This window comes from Sceloporus occidentalis, unplaced genomic scaffold (genome assembly GCF_023333645.1).
Source record: "Sceloporus occidentalis isolate IW3139 unplaced genomic scaffold, rSceOcc1.0.p SCAF_7, whole genome shotgun sequence".
Classification (NCBI taxonomy): Eukaryota; Metazoa; Chordata; class Lepidosauria; order Squamata; family Phrynosomatidae; genus Sceloporus; species Sceloporus occidentalis.
This window is the reverse complement of record NW_028316987.1, coordinates 3,648,017-3,667,559: the sequence shown is the minus strand read 5'-3', so window position 1 is coordinate 3,667,559 and position 19,543 is coordinate 3,648,017. Positions and strand designations below refer to the sequence as shown.

General features: G+C 41.1%; 1 protein-coding gene across 3 annotated transcripts in view; it reads left to right on the top strand.

The window, feature by feature from the left end:
* Nucleotides 1-19,543, top strand: part of KAT7 (lysine acetyltransferase 7) — a 44,579-nt gene that overhangs the window by 16,918 nt on the left and 8,118 nt on the right. The window contains exons 6-14 of one of the 3 annotated variants that reach the window (XM_089531677.1): nt 2,660-2,749; nt 4,102-4,200; nt 5,317-5,427; nt 7,197-7,325; nt 8,826-9,017; nt 11,643-11,732; nt 13,259-13,399; nt 17,371-17,464; nt 19,372-19,518. In XM_089531677.1, the coding sequence (XP_089387803.1) occupies nt 2,660-2,749; nt 4,102-4,200; nt 5,317-5,427; nt 7,197-7,325; nt 8,826-9,017; nt 11,643-11,732; nt 13,259-13,399; nt 17,371-17,464; nt 19,372-19,518 (1,093 nt within the window). The other 2 variants (XM_089531678.1, XM_089531679.1) reach the window with 2 other exon arrangements.

The window sequence follows — 19,543 nt, the reverse complement described above, 5'->3', positions numbered from 1 at the left end:
ACCGCAAGTGAACCCAAGAGTCAGAGCTCAAATATCAACTCTTCCTCACACAGTCCACAGGGCCAGACAAAGGAGCCGATCAATGGAAGCCGGCTTTTATTTCGCAAGGCAAGCCACCCCCCCCAATTTCGTTAGCCAATGCAATTGATTGGCTTGATTTCTCAAGCCAATCACTGCTGCTAACGAAATTCAAAAATCGCGCCTAACCCAGCCCCCTGGGTTAGCCGTTAGCCCTTTAAATCCTATCGCTGCAGTTTGCATTTTTTGAATTTCGCGCCGAAAAGGATTGCGTAACCCGAAGAATCTTTCGCAACCCGGGACAGCTTTTTCCAAGCCGCATTTTTCGTATCCCGAAAAATTCGTAACCCGGTTCTTTCGTATCCCGGGGTACCAGTGTATATCATGTATGAAGTGAGTGAGCAGCAAATACATTTTTCATTATCTTGTAACTCAGGTATTATTTTTAATAAATTTTTACAAACGTCTAACCCAAACGAGTTCAACAAAAAGATCTCACCAGCAGCCATACATCCCTTCCCACTGCATACACAATAAAAATCAGAGATAGTAAAAGGGCTACAGTGCCTGTGAAAATGTAATTTAGTGGCATAGCTTTATTAATCTGGAATATTGGTATGCAAAGGGATCTTGTAGGACTTTTGAGACTAACTATGAAAGAAGTTGTAACATAAACTTTTGTGGACACGGGCGGGTTACAAACCGCCACTTGGGACATCCCCAGGACGTCCCAGTTTAAAAAAGGGGCGTCTCTTCCAGACGCCCCTATTCCTGTTACGGACTCTGTCCGTAACAAATGGCAGCGGCCGTTCCACACGGCCGCCGCCATCTTGATGTAACGGACACTGTGCGTCCACACGTCGCGCGGCACTAATGACGTCACAAGTGCGCCATTGGCGCCTCGCGGCGTCATGAGCGCGCTGCCAGAAGAAGCTCCATTTTGGAGCTTCTTTTTTGCTCCGTAAGGGAGCCGCGCGGTCTGGCTGTGGCAGCTCCCTCACGGAGCAAACAACAGCGCAGGGAGACCGTTGCAAAGCGGCAGTTTGTAACGCCTCTAGGTCTGCTTCCTCAGATGCAGGAAAAAGTAGAACTAGTCTATGAAGGCTTTTGGTACAGTTTCTTTCGCACTGTTAGTCTCAAAAGTGTTACAATATCCATGTGAAAATACAAGTAACATCAACTAACATTTGATAGAAATTAGTGTGGACACCAGCCAGTCTTCTTTAGGATAATTATTTTTAAGGTGGTGCTATAATTTAAAAAAAAGCTCCCTTAATTAATTACTGGTCATTTCTCTGAAGTTGAGGGCATTCACATGAGGAATGGGTAGCACCATCTTATGTGCTATTTTTTTTCCTTTCACCATTGGCTATGTGGGCTATGGCCAGTGCAAGTAGTAGACCAAAAACATCTGGAGGGCCACAGGTGCCTACTCCAAAACAGAGCATAAATTTGGGAAGCAGGAAATCAGAATTTGAACCTGACCAGGGAATGCAAGGAAGTATCTTCATTTGTCTTTCATGTGCCTTGTACCAAAAAAAGTCATATTAAGAGCAAAAGAGAGAACTCCTTGGATTTGAACCCATGCCATAGACGTGTTCTTTAACAGTTCAGCTGCAGCAGCAGAGATGCATCAGATGCATTGTCAATCATTGATTTTCCTGAGCCTCAAAGCCTAGTTGTAGATTTTGGGAGTGGAGGGCTGGAGGAGGAGCCCTTCTCAAATGAAACCACTCACATTTTTACATGGTGAGGGTCTTGGGTTTATATCTATGGAAGAACTTTCAAATGGGAAGGGGTCTTCTGTGGTCAGGCACATTGAGCCTATTAGGAAGAGTGCTGTATGGACCAATAGTCTGGCTCCTGAGTGGGGTGAACAGTCCTTAGAAGTGTTATTGTTGGCAAGGAAGAGGAAGGCAGGTTTCCTGTAGCTGTTTTTTCTCTGGCTCTGAATAACGTATGGCTGGACAACCTTATGCTTTTATCATCTTTCTGGGAGACATAGGGGATGGGCAGTCAGTGACTCTTGGATCCCAGCTTGTGCAAGACACCAGAATGTCAACTTTGGAGTTCCTGAGTATCCTACTTCCTTCTGTGTCTCTTAGCTTGTTGGAGAAAAGTGGATGGGAAACCAACTCCATCTTTTAATTGCTGTAGCGAGTTGACTGTAAACCGCCGTGATCTCAGGAACAGCGGTATATAAATAAAGTTTCATTCATTCATTCATTCATTCATTCATTGTTTTTAACACACATTCCTTTGTTGTGGATAATCTTTATCAGAATCAGCTGTAGTGGTGCTTTCAGTTGCACTATTAGTAGTATCCATACTATTTTGGGAGTCCATCTGATCCATTTCTCTTCCCATCTGGATCTTTCACTTGGAATAGTGAGCCAGAGGGTCCTGGCAGCCACAGGACCTGGAAAGATAGCCAAACTCAGATCTTTGTGAATCAAGGTATTGCAGGCTAAGGAAATTTCTCTTTGTGTCTGTAAAGCTTAAATATGTCCATTTCAAGATCAACAGTGCCTTATTTCCCCCAATTTGTGCCTTTTGACTGGAGCATGTTTCCTTTATCTATACAAGAGCTTGTATATTGTGGGAAATACAGGATTTAGATTATCTCTTTCTGGATTTATAGGTCAGAGCACAGAGTCGGGACAAACAAGTTGAGGAGAGGATGCTGTCTCACCGACAAGATGACAATAATAGACATGCCACCAGACATCAGGTAGTCTATTTATATTACATTTTTAACCTTTTGTCAGGCTCAGTGCAGGAAATCCAAGCTGTCTGTGTCTAGTCCTCAGTACATCTCAGATGTCTTTGAAACAGCATTAAAGCCAAATTCCATCTGAATGTATAGCCCCCAGGATCAGGGCCAGTTGTGTGCTCTCAGCCTGACTTACCTTGTGCTGAGGATACAATTAGGAACTGGAAAGTCATGTGTATTGCTTGGAGCCCATTGGGGTAAAGGCAAACATATACAGTGGGTCCTTGGTATTCACTGGGGTTTGGTTCCAGGATTCCCTGTGGATACCAAAATCTGTGGATATTCAAGTCTTATTAAAACCGTGGCACAGTAAAATGGTGTCCCTTGTATAAATAATCAAGGTTTAGTGTTGAGAGTATATATTTGAATAATGTTTTCAAACTGTAGATGCTTGAATCTGTGGTTAAAAAAATCGGTGGATAAAGAGGTATCTAATGAACAATAAACCAACTGAAGAAGATTTCACTAAAGCAGCTATGGTGTGACCCTGATGAATCTTGTCCTGTTCCATCCTCCTCCTGTACTTACAGGACTTGCCTATAAGCTCCCCAGAAGCTTGTAGGCAAGTCCTCCCACATTATCCTTTTTCTAAAAATTGGACCATAGTTCTCTATGTAAGCTCATTGGCTACCAGATTGCTCCTGGGTATGTTTAGAATAATTCACTACCATCAGTTCCTCCTATGGCATGCGCTTTCTGGATTAGTTCTCATACATAGAGGAGATGTTTTCTACATGAGCTATGTTGTTTATTAATGCAGTGTGAAAATCTGTACAGAATGCAGATTGACACTGTATCAATGAGCTGCCAAACTCTTGTTTTAGGGGGAAAGCACATTTTGTGCCACATAGCATCCGTGACTTTCAATGCAGAACAGCAGTGGCATGGAGTGGGCACTGTAGTGCATATAGTGCATATGCAACTCCCTATCCATTTTTATAGTTGCAATTACCTTAATATTTGAGTAGTGTGGTTGCCAAATACATACTTTCACTTTCAAACAAATGTGTAGCAATCTTTTGTCCCGTTTTTGAGCCATATCACAGTCACAAAAGTGCAGTCTCCTTAAAAAGGTGTGTAAGTCCTGTGTAACTTGTTTCAGGGCAAAAATTTGCTGTAGTAGTGAATTTGCTGGTAGAGGCTGGATATGACCCCTAGTAGTGGGAAAACCCCTGCAGCCCCCTGCTTGCCCACTCCTGAAGCCACTCTCAGTTATCCTGATTTTGGCAAGTAAGGTTGGGATTTCAGTCAGATTTGTCCTACCTTCTCCTTTTCTGTACATGTGCTTCTGTTTTTCATCCTGTTCACAGGCGCCAACCGAAAGACAATTGAGGTACAAAGAGAAAGTAGCAGAGATGAGGAAGAAGAGGAATGCAGGACTGACAAAAGAGCAGAAGGAAAAATACATGGTATCCAAGCATCTTTATTTTCCACAGTGAAAAGTAGTGGGAGGAGGAGAATAAGGCACCCTTTAATGCAGGTGTGCAGACTGTGTGACAAGCTATTGTTGAGACTGCAACTCCCATCTCCCCAGGCCAGAATAACTACTGACAAGAAATCATGGGAGTTGGTTGGCGTCCAACAACTTTGAGAGACCCCTGTGTTTGCCATCTTTGCCTCATTGTAATGCTTCCACAAGTCTCATCCTACCCTAGAGTGCTAATTTGGTGTAGCAATGGCTTAGAACAAAAATAAAAACAGCATCTGTTGAATTTGTGCCTGTAACACACATGGTAAAAACACAGGAGCTGTGGTAGGAATAGGTTATTTAGAGTCAATGTGAATTCTAGCCTTTCTGGAGCATCCCAATAGATGGCTGTCTAGACTCTACTTGAAGGATTTCACTGAGGGAGAGTGAACCCTTCTATAGGTCCTGGAAGCATTGACAAATTATTCTTTCTATTAAGAAATTTCCCCAAGAGTGTAAGCAATGTTTATCCACCTATTATTCTTCCCTACATACCAAGACATATTTAGTATGTCTGTGACTTTTTCTATGCAATGGCTCTTTCCATAGTTGAAGAGTGTTTGCTCAGTCCTTTACAGGCTTACCATATCCCATTCATTTTCATACCCCAAAGCTAAGCATAGACAGCCCTACTTGGATGGGAGACCACCAACAAATGCCAGGTGCTGCAAGCTAGATTTCAGGGGCAGGAACTAGTAAAACCATGTCTATTTCTTGCCTAAGAAAATCCTATGAAAGGGATTGCTATAAATTGACATGCAACTTGAAAATACATACACATACAGTCGTCATCATTGCCCTCCCATGAATCTGTTCAAATGCATCTACATCCGTAGGGTGGAGTGTCCAGTGTTAAACTACAGTATTCTTCCCACCCACAATCTCACACCCTGATTTCTATTCAGAGAGTATATGGAGGCTTCTGATGCCCCCTTCCACAACAACCTTATACATCCCCATGAGCAGCATTTTTAAGTATTCCAGTGGCTGTTGGGAAGATAGTTCCCCCATGATCAGGAAAAGTAATATTAAAAGATTGATTCTTATATTGCTTCAGGAACACAGACAAACCTATGGAAACACCAGAGAGCCCCTTTTAGAAAACCTGACCAGTGAATATGACCTAGAGCTGTTCCGGCGAGCACAAGCAAGAGCATCTGAGGATCTGGTAAGTCAAGCTAGGTGTAACTAAAGGTGACAGTGCTTAGCAAGTTGGAAACACATCATTGCATTTTCTAGGCATGGAATACTGCCTTGATGACAGTGAGTGTGAATCTCTCTGAGTCTAGCCTCACTGTAGAGTTTCAGAGCCTAGGAGCAGCAATTGGGAGAGGCTTCATTTATTTTAGAGAGATTTAAAACTGAAGCACTATGAGGGGACATAATCATAAAAACCTATTTAACATCCTCTCTGGAAGCCAAGAAGAGCAGAGATATTTGCCCAGCCCCATTAAATCTGAGGCAACACTTCATGCCTCTGATTTAAAGGAGTAGAAGGCATTTTTCTGTGGAGATGCCCTGAGATTTGTGCTAAAAATGTGACAAAATCACACAGCTTTTTAAAAGTTCTCATTAGGAAGAGGTGTCAGGTTTTTCCTGCAGGTAGCAAGAGAAAGAGGTGTCAGGTTTCTTCTGCTAGTGACAGTTCGGAACTATCTTCTTCATTTTATTATTGATTTTATTATTATTATTATCTTCTTCACCCTCCTCTGTATTTGATTCTTAGTGGCATCATGAGGTGTCAGACAGCTGAAAGCTAGTTGCCCAAACTACATACTAGAGCTATGGTACTTGATGCTCACGTGAAGCTTTCTTTGTGAGCTCCTTCCTCAAACTAGTGCTTCACAGAAACATTAGAGAGAGAGAGACACTTTCAGAGAATGTAAGCAAACAGTAGATATAATTACCTTCAGAGAGACAAGTACTCTGTGGTAAGGAATGATCCTTATCACATTCTCATGACTTGAGGGTGGGCCAGCGCTTCTGAAATCACTTTTAAATAAGATGGTGTTTGATTTTTCAGTGCGGAGAAGTTAACTTTTGGAATGTAAATCCCAAAATCCCCCAGACAGTATGGCCACTGGCTAAACTTTCTGGGGGATTATAAGAGTTGTCATCCAAATTCAAGTGCCCTAGATGACTCTCCACCCCCACCCCTGATCATCAGGAAGAAGAGGTGGTTCTTAGTGTATAGTTTGGAGAAGTTACTTTTTTGGAGTGCAGGTCTCAGAATCCCTTAAACAGCATGGCTGTGGCTGTGGCTGTGCTGTCTAAAAGACTCTAGAGCATTTCTAAGCTTTGATTGATTTAAGCCAGATGGAAGAGCAGCAGTTGCTGTCTTTGGTAATGGAAGCTTTGAGCTAAGAGCGGACACTTTCTTCAGATATGTGTGGAGTTCAACAGAGATATGCCATAATTTACAGCACCCTCACCCTCTCTACTTTGTTCAGCTCTTGGAAAACCAGGTATGCTGGCCAAACTGTTGGTCTTCCAGATTTCCTGGCTCCAACGGCTAATTGTGATCAGAGCTCACAGTAAGTCAGGTTAACCACTATGATGGCCTAGGACCATAATTTATTACCAACGTCCTCTCAGTCCTCACTTTCATCGTAAATGAGATATGAAATGCATTTTTCTTCTTCTGTATATTCAGAGTTCTCTGTATGGGCTACAGGCAGTCAGAAGAAATTAAGCAATTATAAAACAATGCAAACTGTTGAAAATAATTCAACCAATTTAGAACAGAATGAAACAGAAGAGAAAACCCACAATCGAACAGTTTTATGCATGCCATTTCACCTAGACAGGTATTTTCTCATTCTGTCCAACCTGGAAGTAAGAGGAGTTTATTTTCCTCTTATTGAGAAACAGTAGATACGATAGCTTGGAAACCAGATCTTAGAAATTTTACTTTTTTGAACTATTTGAATCCTCCAGATCAAGGCTGAGGGGGATACTGGGACTGGTAATCCAAGAATGCTTCCGGTTGAAACTGAAAGTCAAGTAGGCAGTATCACTGCAGATTTTTTCCCTGTACCTACAAAGGCAAGACCCAGCTTGTACAAGGTTAGTGAGGTCCAGAGGAAGCTGGCAGAATACCCTGGTAGTTGTTCGTTTATAATACTCTCACCCATTTGTGCTGCTCTGCAATCCTTAGGAATTCTGCCCTCTCTTTGATGCTTTTTGGGTGAGTGCAAGCATGATATTCAAATGCACATGCATGGGGCACCGAAGCTGAGAAGCATGAAGGTGCTTGAGTGAGTACTTAAAAACATTCTTTGAATTCCTGTTTTCCACTATGTAAAACATTCACAAGACTCTGCCCTAACCCTGTGGGGATTTTTTAAATTCATGTTTTGTTTGGTTTTTTGAGAAGCCGTAAAGGTCCCTGCCACCACTACCCCTCAGTTTTCCCCCTGGAGAAATAATGTGTATCTAAAATGGGCAGTAGCACCTTCCCTAGCCTCTGGGGAGTGTAGTTAACTATTTTGACCCATGCAGGCCTTTTTTCTTCAAAACAGGGATTGTCCATCTGATCAATTCCAGTTTTGAAAAAAGACCTCATGATCCTAATTCCTATTGTGTGAGAGAACATTTTGGGCTAAAATGTGTGATTGAGGGACATTAGAGAGCCAATGGGCTCTGCAGCCCATAATAATTGACCACTCCTGCTTTCATGGATTGACGTGGAAGCAGTATCAGTGTTACTTACATTGCACAGAGTAGGCTTGATCCAGACTAACTGAGATTGCAGTCTTGTTCACACCTGAGAGTAAGCTTCATTTAATTCAATTGGATTGACTTCTGAGTAGAACATAGACTGAATTTTTAAATTTGAAATCAGTAGGACATATGATTGCTTTCTGTATGATCAAAGACAAGTAATTTAGTCTGGTTCTAGCCCAGAGTCGGCTCGTACTGTATTTCACAAGCTGCAGAACTCCCTGACAGTTTTTTTTATTTGTTTTTCTATTTTTCTCTCTGTGTCTCTCTTTATATATAAATTTTATTTTACAAAACCACACACACAAAACATATATGTACATATACAAAACCCCAAAAAACAAATAGGATAATTTCAGCAAGCAGTTTATGTCTTGTCAAGTCTTTTTAGATCTTGTATCTCAAAATGTTAACATTTCCTTAGCAAGTTTAGGAGCTTTTAATTTGTAAAGTGTCCTTCCAGAGTCCAACATGGTGTGATGATAGTTTGAAATGCTGCAGTCCTTTGCTTATATATTCAGTAAATGGTAGCCATTTTGAAAATGGTTGAAAACAATTGAAAGAAGTATCAGTGTTGTTGTTGTTTAAAAAAAAAGTTTCCAGGCCTTTGGACCTAAAATAGAGTATGTGGGAACTACCAAATATTTCCCATGATCTGGTTGGGATTATGATGCCTATTTTATCTTTCTGCTGCTCCTCATTTCTAGTGGAACAAATACAGAAAATACACAGCTACATGTATAATTTCTTAGCTTGTGGATTATTATAATAAAATGCAAAGTTTAGCTCTTTAAGTGTCAAATGTTCTGTTTTTTAATACACTGCACATTCTCTTCTCAATAGGAGAAGCTGAGACTTCAGGGACAGATTACAGAAGGCAGCAACATGATCAAGACTATTGCGTTTGGCCGGTATGAGCTGGACACCTGGTACCATTCTCCTTATCCAGAGGAATATGCGCGGCTAGGGCGCCTCTACATGTGTGAGTTTTGTCTCAAATACATGAAGAGCCAGACGATACTACGCAGGCACATGGTGAGCTCTTTAAGACAGTCTCTCTTGAGACATATTTATGCCTTTAATTAATCAGTTACTTGCTTGCCAGCTGTTTCACACATTTCTCCAAGGGGAAATGCATGGAAGCAAAAATAGCATGGAGTACAGCTGTTTTTGCACATAATGCTTCAAACTCCAGGTTCAAAAATCTCCCTGCTATGTTTCAAAGCTAGCATATCAGGCAGAGGGTGGGTTTAACCTCTTCACTGTAACAAGATGATGCTCATACTATTATTAGTGTTACTATTTTTGTTGTTACTGTTGTCACCATTACTGGTACTGCTACCACTTGAATGAAAGAACTATGACCATTACCAGAAATAATAAAATAGTAAAATACTTATATGAGAGCCAGTGTGGTGTATTGGTTTGAACATTGGACTATGACCATGAAGACCAGGGTTTGAATCTCTGCTTAGCTATGGAAACCTGCTGGGTGTCCTTGAACAAATCACATTTCCTTAGCCTTGGAAGAAAACAAAGGCAACTCTCCACCTTGAACAAATCTTGCCAAGAAACTACTTGAAGGTATACAATGCTGGAAAAAATAATAAGATACTGGTTATAGCAAACCAAAGAATAATCCTACAGTTAATAAAAGAATCAAACTTTTACACTTGTAATTCTTTAGATTTATATCCTATTTTTCCTCGCCAGCTATGTTTTATATATAACTTCCATAAAAACGTAGTTGATCCTATGTGCAGAAGTATACATTGTGTGTGTGTGTAGGGACTTTGTTTACCTTGGAAACTACTCAAATTATCACTGCCCCATCTGTGTCTGAAGTAGTATCGTGCCAAAAAATTGTGTCATGTGTTATTTCTGAACATGATACAGTAATTGGCCCTTAGCTGTCAAGTAAATACTCCTTCAGTTTAGACGTAGCTGAGAAGTGATGAGAAAACATGGCCATTGAGTGCAAGCTATTAGTTTCCATTTAATCCAGGGTGTGAATAATGTGACTTTTCTCCATTCCTGTTGTGGTAGACAGGTCACAGCACTGTTGTGTTAATGTTGTACATTTCCTATTCTCCCACAACTGCATTTGCATTTTGACTTCTCTAACGGACATCAAGCAGACCCAAGAAAATAGTCACTTAGCTGAGGAAGACCAATAATCTGTTGCTAGTGTACGATTTACTAGTTCATTGCTGGATCCTGATTCAAATGAAGAATTCATATGTGCAAGTTTAAAAGCTTAGATTTCTCATGGTGGAGCAAAGAGTTGATTCTGTGCCAAAATGCATACAACTTGCCTTCCCTTTGTAAGATAAAGACTGATCTGCAAACAGATTTTTTTTTGTCAAGCTACTTTTAGTGGGTAGCCTTGGGACATGCACTTCAGTAAAGGAGCTGTTGGAGATCTTTAACTTTGGTCACAGAACTGCAGTTCGTTTGGTTCCTGTTTTTCTCATAAGCAGAGATATGCCCAGAGATGCATAGTGGAAACCACACTGCTGCTAAGGGAGCACTACTATGGCCTCTCTTGCATCACTTCTAAATTTGTTCTCATTGCCCACAGAGTCATGTAGCTATTGTTATGTTGCAGCTTCTGTGGTTTTGCAGAACATCCATTAGCCGTATTGGAGTATTACTGAAATGTGCTATAGTATGTGCATGCTTAAGTCAGCTGGTAGAGCAGATAGTTTCCTTCCATGTAGAGATAGCTAGAAATCAAGTCTGCAGTGATTGCTTCTGCTTTTTTAAAATCCAGAACTGGTGGGGATTTATCAGGCAAAACCAGTACTACAGTTCTTCCTAACCAGGTGTCCTTTACATGTATTGGATTACAACTGTCATTTTTCCAACCAACAAGGCCATGCTGAGTTGGGATGATGGAAATAAAATCCAAAGTCTCCTGAGGGCACAAGGTTGATGAAGCCTGAAAAAAAAGGCTCAGCACTGAAGGTGGGGTGGAACTATTCACAGTAGTTCACCTCAGATTATTTTGGATGATCGTAACTAGCTTTTTGTTTACACGCATACCCACTTTAGAGTTTTCTGAGAGGGAATAGGCCAGTATTGAAATTAGGTTGTTCATTTTGCTGGGTCATGGGGACAAAATGAAGCAATCCTGATACCTTCAGTCAAACAATGGAGGGAAACATGATCTCTACAGAAAGCTGAAATAATGGTGGTTATGAGCAAGAAGCATTCTGGGAACATGAATCAACAGAGTGGGTAACTGTGTGAGAGAAAGAGGGAGGGAGAGAGGACATTATGTCAGAGCTGGAAAAAAAATGTCTGGATTATCTTGTCAGCTGTTTGCACTTGTTTCCTGCTCGTGCCAATATGGCATTTAATCTAGCCCCATGTTGAATCCCATTTAGCAATCTTGAATTCCATTTTGGGGATATAAATCCAATAAACAAACAAACAAATAAATGTTCATGGATTAGCCACATTTGAGCAGGTTTATGTGCACTGGTCCATAGCCCAGACTGATGAGATGATTTCTCTTTTTGTTTACTGAAAAGGCATTGATGCCTGCTTGCTCCTTTAGTAATTTTCTCGATTTCTAGGTGCTTCCAAAGTCATTTATTAACCTTTGTAAGTGGTTATTGCTCTTAATTCATGTGTGTATATGTGTGTGTTTTTTAGGCGAAATGTGTTTGGAAGCACCCTCCAGGGGATGAAATTTATCGTAAAGGCTCCATTTCCGTGTTTGAAGTAGATGGGAAAAAGAACAAGGTAACATATATATCTAGATCTACCTTGTGATAGGAAGAGAATTCCTGTACTACTTTGCCTTTTGTAGGTTGTGAGCAGACTGCCCAGGCGCCTTTTCTTGGAAATCTTTCAGTGCACTCTTCTGCCTAGCCTTGGAATTCTTAAGGCTGTTAAATTGGTCTGATATGGGGAAGAAAACTTCCTGGGGTTATGGAGCTAATCAAGTAGCCTTTCCTGACTGGAATTTAACTTGGTAGCCTTCTACCAACATTTTCTTCAAAGACATTTTGTAGTTGAATTGGCATCTGCTTCTCCAATGTTTTCTTCTTTCTGACTCTTGGCTACTGCCTCCTTATCTAGCAATGCATGTCTTTTGTGCCTTCTTCTGCATTGAAATATGTTATATTTATTCTGTAAGGCTGGATCTACAGTTGGATGAGATACCAGATGTCTCATAGAAGATAACAAACACCTAATTTGAGACTACTGGTCTGGGAAGCATTCTTTTGCGTACTACACAAGTGGGGAATAATCTCCCTGCAAATAGAAATTTGTCTGAGCAGGGAGTAAATAGTCTAGAACACTTCACCCTGTTGAGGTAGTTTTCTAACTGCAGGGAATTCTTAACAAGAGGAAGCATTAAATATGGTCTTCCTCCAGCTTTGTTCTGAAGTGCTACCATCACCCAAACCAGGACTCTGTTGTCTCATTCTGCTGCATACAAATATTTGAGGTAATGAAGATATTGGTGTGCTTGGATTGTACTGGTTCATGTTACAGTATAGAAAAACAACATATATTTTACAAGTACAGGAAGGAGAGGAGCTGTGCAAAACTTGCAGAAAATGTATGTGTGGATAAGGTCATCAAAAAATGTCACAAACAAATATGCCTCTTCCTTCAGTGGTGCTACTGTCCAGAACTCCCCAAAGCCTCATTTTGCAGAATGTCAAGAATAGTCTTCTGGCTCCTATCATTCATGTTTAGGCATAGCAGTTGAAAAACTGAAAGTATGATGCATAGTAAAGTTCTCTTCCCACTTTCCCAGACACATCTTCTGTTTAACGGTTATATCATTTGTATTTCTGATGGTTGAGGGTGGAATGACAGAAATTGAACTTGGGACCTCATGTGCACAAATTGTGTGTTGAACAGTTCAGTTGTAGTTTCGGTGGATTATATCAATCTTAGCCACTAAATCAGTCTCTGTGAATGAAAATTTATGATTTGGAGAGTATACAGTTTGAATATTCTGTTTTATTTCATTGTCTGATGCTCTTGTGAAATTGGTTTTCGTTTGTCCATGTGTTCTGAAGTAAAAGGTTTCCTGTGTTGTTAAGGGATGACCTTTGGTAGGTTGATCTTAAATGTTAACTTAGCTCACTGAATTGAAATATCTGATATGATCTGCACTGTATTCTCTCCTTTCTCTTGTGAAATGATTTGTCATCAATCTGCCTTGTGACAAATCTTGCAATATTCGACTGTATGCTGTCTCCTGGTCATTTGGCATATGAGTGTCTTAACAAGTCTTATATTCTTTCCAGATCTACTGCCAGAACCTGTGCCTTCTGGCAAAGCTCTTCTTGGACCACAAGACTTTATATTATGATGTTGAGCCCTTTCTCTTCTATGTCATGACAGAAGCTGACAACACTGGCTGCCACTTGATAGGCTATTTTTCCAAGGTTAGTGATAACCACCTGAGATCTCCATAGGAAGATATTGGCCATAATTTGTATATTATGCCAGAGCAACAGTGGGTCAGGTGGCTTCACTTTTACTGCTGAAAATGACAGGTCTTAGACCCTTCACCATTCTGGAAGGTTCAAAAGCAAAACACTGTCTGATTCAAAGAGTTGTTTCAGGCAATCTGGTATGAGAGCAGGCAAACTGGGACTCCAGAAAATAATCCAACCTGACTATAGAGGATTTAATTTAAGACATTAGACGTGGTTCTCAGTGTGAAGATCTGATATCATAACAGTTTTTGAACCGGGTGATGCTGTCCAGCCCACATAAAATAATTTGTACAAAAACAGTAAAAATCACTGTTTTGAGGTGATATGCTAATTCTTAATCAGAAATAGGGACTTGATATTCTTGAATGTGTGTCAGGGAGAATCACACACATGTAGCCCTTTGGCAAACCAAGGCCTAATGTGGGATCTACTGAATGTTGTGTTAGTCAGTACAGTACATCTAGGCCAGATTAATGTTTGCCATGCTGATCAAAATAAAGAGGGGAACTAACATGAATTTGGCCCATTTTGGTTCTGGTAGGCCATTTTCCAGGACGTGGTGGCTCTGCACTTAACACACTGACTGATGATCGCAAGGTTGGCAGTTTGAGACCCAAGCACCATGGGACAGAGTGAGCTCCCAGCTTCTGCCAATCTAGCAATTCGGAAGCATGTGAAAGTGCAAGTAGATAAATAGGTATCACTTTGGTGGGAAGGTAGCAGCATTCTGTGCAGTCATGCTGGCTCCATGACCACTGGAGTCATCTTTGACAATGCTGGCTTCCTCGGCTTAATAACAGAGATGAGCACTGCTCCCCACAGTTGGACATGACTGGGCAAACTTGTCACAGGGAAACCTTTACCTTTAGTCTATTTTCAAAAGTGATCATTCAAGTGATAGGTGGAAACGATTGGCATTTACCCTTTTCCTCCATATGAGCGTTATGCCTGCCTGGAGTGCTGTATTCAAAGTCTGTAAAAAGTTACTGCTGCATACTGCAAAATATTTTCATATTTTAAATTGCACATTTTACTTGAGTAGTTGAAAATAAAAAATAAAGCTAACAAGAAATTGTTAGCTTAACAACTCTTAACACTTTTATGTTTCTAACTCTGGAGGTGTTTGGATTTTGAGAATGATACTTAAGGCAACTTTGTGCCAAAAGGCACTTGGCAACTGCTGTCATCTCCAGTACTTCAACAGAAGCAGCACATGTGCTGCTGGTTGGTGCAGCAGCATTCAGATCATACTGACAGTGAGGTCACTTCCATACTTAGACTGAAAGCAGAAGTGGAGAAGAAGGAAGAGAAGTTTATGTTAAGCCTGTTGGTGCATATTGCAGTACTAACTAGGCCATAGGTTGGAGGAATCACCTACTACAGGATTCTCAGAAAGCAAGGACAGAACAATGAAATAGGGGGAGCATAAGATAAAGGAAGTAGGATTTGGAATGTCTTAACTCAGCTCCTTCTCAGGTCTGAAGTCCAAGCTTAGGTGGGGTAAGCAAACCAAAAAACCCACCATTCCTTGTCACATAAAGGCTGCAGTCCTGTATGGTTCATCTTAGCATAGCAGATCTGCATGCAGACCTTTCTAGGCCGGGCCATATACCATCTATAAATAGTTTATTGAAGTTGCTTCTTTTAACAACTGTGTAGTTGCTGTTTTATGTTATGACTTGGAGATACAACATTAAACTTAAGCTTACTTATATATACTACCCTCAGCTTATTGAACAGCCTTTGAAGCTCCCCTGCTGCATGGGGAGCAGGTAGGATTGCAGAAATATCTTGCTACGTGCCTTTAGCTAGATACAGAATGATTACAGCGGTGCTGAGAATTCTAGATGACCCTGGCGAATCTCAGCGCTGATGTCACCATAGGGAGATGCTTCTGTGCTCTTGCCCTCTTCCCACAAAGAGGTGGTGGTGGTGGGGCTTCTGAGATAGTAATAGATTGAAAGGGTGGCTTTGGTTGCTGTTGAGGAAAGAATGGAACACCAGCCCCTGCAGTGCCATAAGAAGGACATGCACAGTGTAAGGGAAACTTAGAATATGTGCCTAACAGGATGCCAGCTGAAACTATTAAAAATGCATACAGTACTGGACAAGAACAGTTTAGGAAGTATTGACAAGCAAGACCTCTTGATCAAAGGAAAGTCACTAGTATGATCTCATCTGTTTCTGCTTCCAAACTGACAGAGCAGAGTGCTACTGTGAATCTTTTCTCAAGATTGTTCCTCACCTGACAATCATGACTCAGATTGTGACAACTTCTTCAGATGAAAAACCAGTCCTGTTTACCCATCTTTCTCAGCATTTTGAAAATTCTGGGTTCTGCGAAGGCTGTCAAATATTCCTCAGTTTTTGAAGAAACAGAAAATCCTCATCCTGGTGTCAAAAGCAGTTGCTGGTAGTTTTGCCTTGGCAAACATATTTGATATTATTACTTCTTAACCATTTTCAGGGGATGCTGAGCCAGGTTCCAAAAACTAGAATCAACTGATATGGGGTGAGACAGGCATTACAAAGAATAAGAGTCTGAACAAAAGTGTCTGAAGTGTGAAATGCAGAGTGATTCCAAGAACTCGCCTTTTCACTAGCTGATGAACCTCATAAATTCATGACTCCAAGACATTGTTTTGTCTTGATTTCATCCACCTTTCTTGTAGAGACAGTCTTGAAACATTGTTGTGACAAGCTCCTACAGAAACAGCATTTGTTTTGTTTTGTTTTGTTTTTTTAGCAGTGTTACAGCATGTCATCATGAAGGAGAGGACATGAAAACAATTCTCTGCATCTGAAAGGCCATTCTAGTTATTGAGAATTATTTAAGAATTCTAATCCCATTGCTTGATTTCAGAGACCTAGTCCCTGCCATTTCATTTTTCTGGTAGATTGCCACCAAGCAGCTTTGGATAAGCTTTGGTGGTAGGAAGATACATGGTTGTAGGAAGATACATGGTTGCTGCTCATGGCATTGTAGTGAAACTGGACGAGGAGAACACAAGGCATCACAGCTCTTTCAAGCCCTTGCGGCTTGTGTTATTTCTTCATTGTTGTCCAGAAACAATATGTGACACATGACTAGCTTTTCCAGCTTCAGAGGCATGCTCAGGTTGTTTATGGTATCAAAGTAGGAAGCTTGAGTAATGTGCAGGCAACACTGAATAGTGTGCTGTACTGATGGGCTATGACAATAGGGAATGCAAGCCAGTAAACAAATTGAGGGAGCTGTTGTTTTTCACAAGGTAATCATAGTAAATGTATTCTGACATACCAGATGCCTGTCATATCTCTAGCTTTTTCAGTGTCAGGACAATCACAAGTGAAAAGGATTCAGGACAGAAACTGATTTGCTGTATATTTGAGACCATTGTTCTGTCAGAACAACTAATTGCAGTATACATGTGTGTATCCACATACATGCCAGTGTTGCTTATTAAACTGTGGTATGTAAAACATTTGAGAAAAATAGCCATCCCCAATTTTGTCTGTGAATCTTATTACAAACATTAAGGCATTATAGCCTGAAAACCCCACAAAAAACTATAAAAAATTAAGTCCGGTGTTTGTTCTTATCTGTATTTTCTACTTTGGCCATTTATATAACAAGTCACTTGAAATCCACCCATAACTGAGGCAGAGAATTTTTGAAAATGGCCAGCCATAACCAACTGAGGCCAAATTCAGGTAGCCTCTTTATGGATTGAGATCTTTTGCTAATGCAACCAAGACCTACTGATGGTTGACATTTGAGAAATGTAGGTGTAGTGGCTTCTTGGGCTTGCAGAACTATTATTTGACTTTGGATTGTGGCTATTGTGTTTTGTTCAGCTTGAAATTTTTTATCCTTGAGCTAGATCTCTTGCTATAAAGTGAGCAGTTGTCATAACAAACATACCATCTTCTTTCAGGAGAAGAACTCATTCCTTAACTACAACGTATCTTGTATATTGACGATGCCTCAGTACATGAGACAGGGTTATGGCAAAATGCTTATCGATTTCAGTAAGTATAAACCCTGGGTGGGCTCTTGAGGGCCACAGAATCAGCTTTTGGGAATTGCATGTTGGCCTGTAGGGCCGTAGTTTGCCCACTTTTGTTAACAGACATTTGAGTTTCTTCTTAATAGATTGCATGCAAATCTCTTGTGTGCAATAATGAATGCAGTTAAAAACAGAATACCAATTCTCAGTGGTGAGACAAAACAGTTTTTAAAAAATGGGCAGCACTGGTATATATCCAGACTCTCTGAGTTACTAGATGTAAGTAAATATAGCACTAGGTAGCTGGGGCTGGAAAAAGGAAAGGAAAAGGAAAAGAAGCCGTTCTCTCTAATAACAAACATAGGTTGCTGACTGCTGATTAGTGTAGAAGTGAAACACAGCTACCAAAATTAAATACATGAATAAATAAATAAATAAAGTAAGTAAGTAGTGGCTTCTGCATACCTAGAGGATTCTGTAAGCTTACATAGTGTCAATGATAGTTTAGAAAACTGATCCCCAATTTTTTCTGGCTACTATCTCCTTTCCTCTTGGGTAACAACCGTAGCGCTCCTCCACGCTAGGTAGCCAAGCAAGAAGGAAGGAGGGGAACTTGTACGTGGTTGCCCCCGCTTCCCTTTTGCCTAGCTCAAGCCAGCTAGCCAAGTCAAAAGGGAGGTGGGGGCAGGCATGCACAAGATGTCCTCTGCCTTGGTTAGCTGGCTTCAGCTAGCTAGCCAAGGCAACGGGGGAAGGAAGAGAGAGTGCACGCCTACCCCCTCTTTTCGCTTTTGCCTTGGAATCAGCCCATGACTTTCTTACCTGAAGAGGCATTCTTGCTTGGGCTCCTTGCAGGGGGAAGCAAAGCAGTTTCTGCAAAAAGGTGGACGTGGCAAGTATTTTGGCACCCAGAGTGGGGAGTGAGTGAGGAAAGGGCAAGGATAGGGTCTGTTTGCTCTGCTCCAGGGTGAGGCAAAGCCAGAAGAGGCATGCTGGGTCTTTTGCCTGCAGCCTGAACAGATAGACAGCTTGTTCCCCAAGCAGCTGTCATTCAGCCTCCCTCTGATCTCTCGCAGAATGGTGCACAAACAAAGTTTCATGCACTCACATCCCTACAATTCCCTTCCGCTTCTCTTTTTCCTCACTCCCCCTGCTGCCCCTTTTCCTTCAGCCCTCCCCTGGATCTTTCCAACACCCCAGGGGGGTACTATTGCCCACTGGGAATCACTAGTTTAGAAAGGAGGGAGAAGGGTGTAACAAAATCAGAAAGTCAGATAGAATTTGTGAACCTGCCAATCATATCTATGGCCAAGAACAATCTAAGGTGCCTTATATATAAGATTAAAACAGCCAACAGATAGAGGAAAATGAAGGGCAAGGTAGGGCATTTGAAGTGTGGGGGCGACATGTCTTTCCTGTGTTCATCACTGTGCATCCTTGCATCCCACTTCATAGGTATAAAATTCTATTTGAGATGGCAGCATCTAGCACTACATAGCATAGCAGAATAAGTGCTGTCTGTTTCATCTCTCCCACCACTGTAGTCTTTAATGTTTCTCCTACAGGGTGTGAATATACTATAATTTTGTTTTAAGCCTTGTGTGTGTACAAATGTGCAAGTACATGCACATAAGTATATGTTTTATAGATACTTGCCTGCTTGAGTTCTTCCATGTAACTCTATCCTCTAAGCAAACTGCAGTTTTGATTGCTTACCAAATTCCATTTGCAAAGCTTTCTATGTGCACCTAATCCTGAAGATGAATGGCTTTGGTGGCTTTTGCCCTCACTCTTTTAAGGAGAATGGAAGACATATCTGAAATCCCAGGCAATGGTGCGCTAGGAATTTGATTTTGTCTGTCAGTGTGGGGTAGGGATTCTAGTTGCTCTAGTCAGATCTCAGAGAATTTGTTTTGTTCTCTTTAATAGGCTACTTACTTTCAAAGGTGGAAGAGAAAGTTGGATCCCCAGAACGACCCCTCTCAGATCTGGGTCTTATTAGCTATCGTAGTTACTGGAAAGAGGTTCTTCTCCGTTATCTGCATAACTTTCAAGGCAAAGAAATTTCCATCAAAGGTTGGTACTGTATTTCCCCCCCACA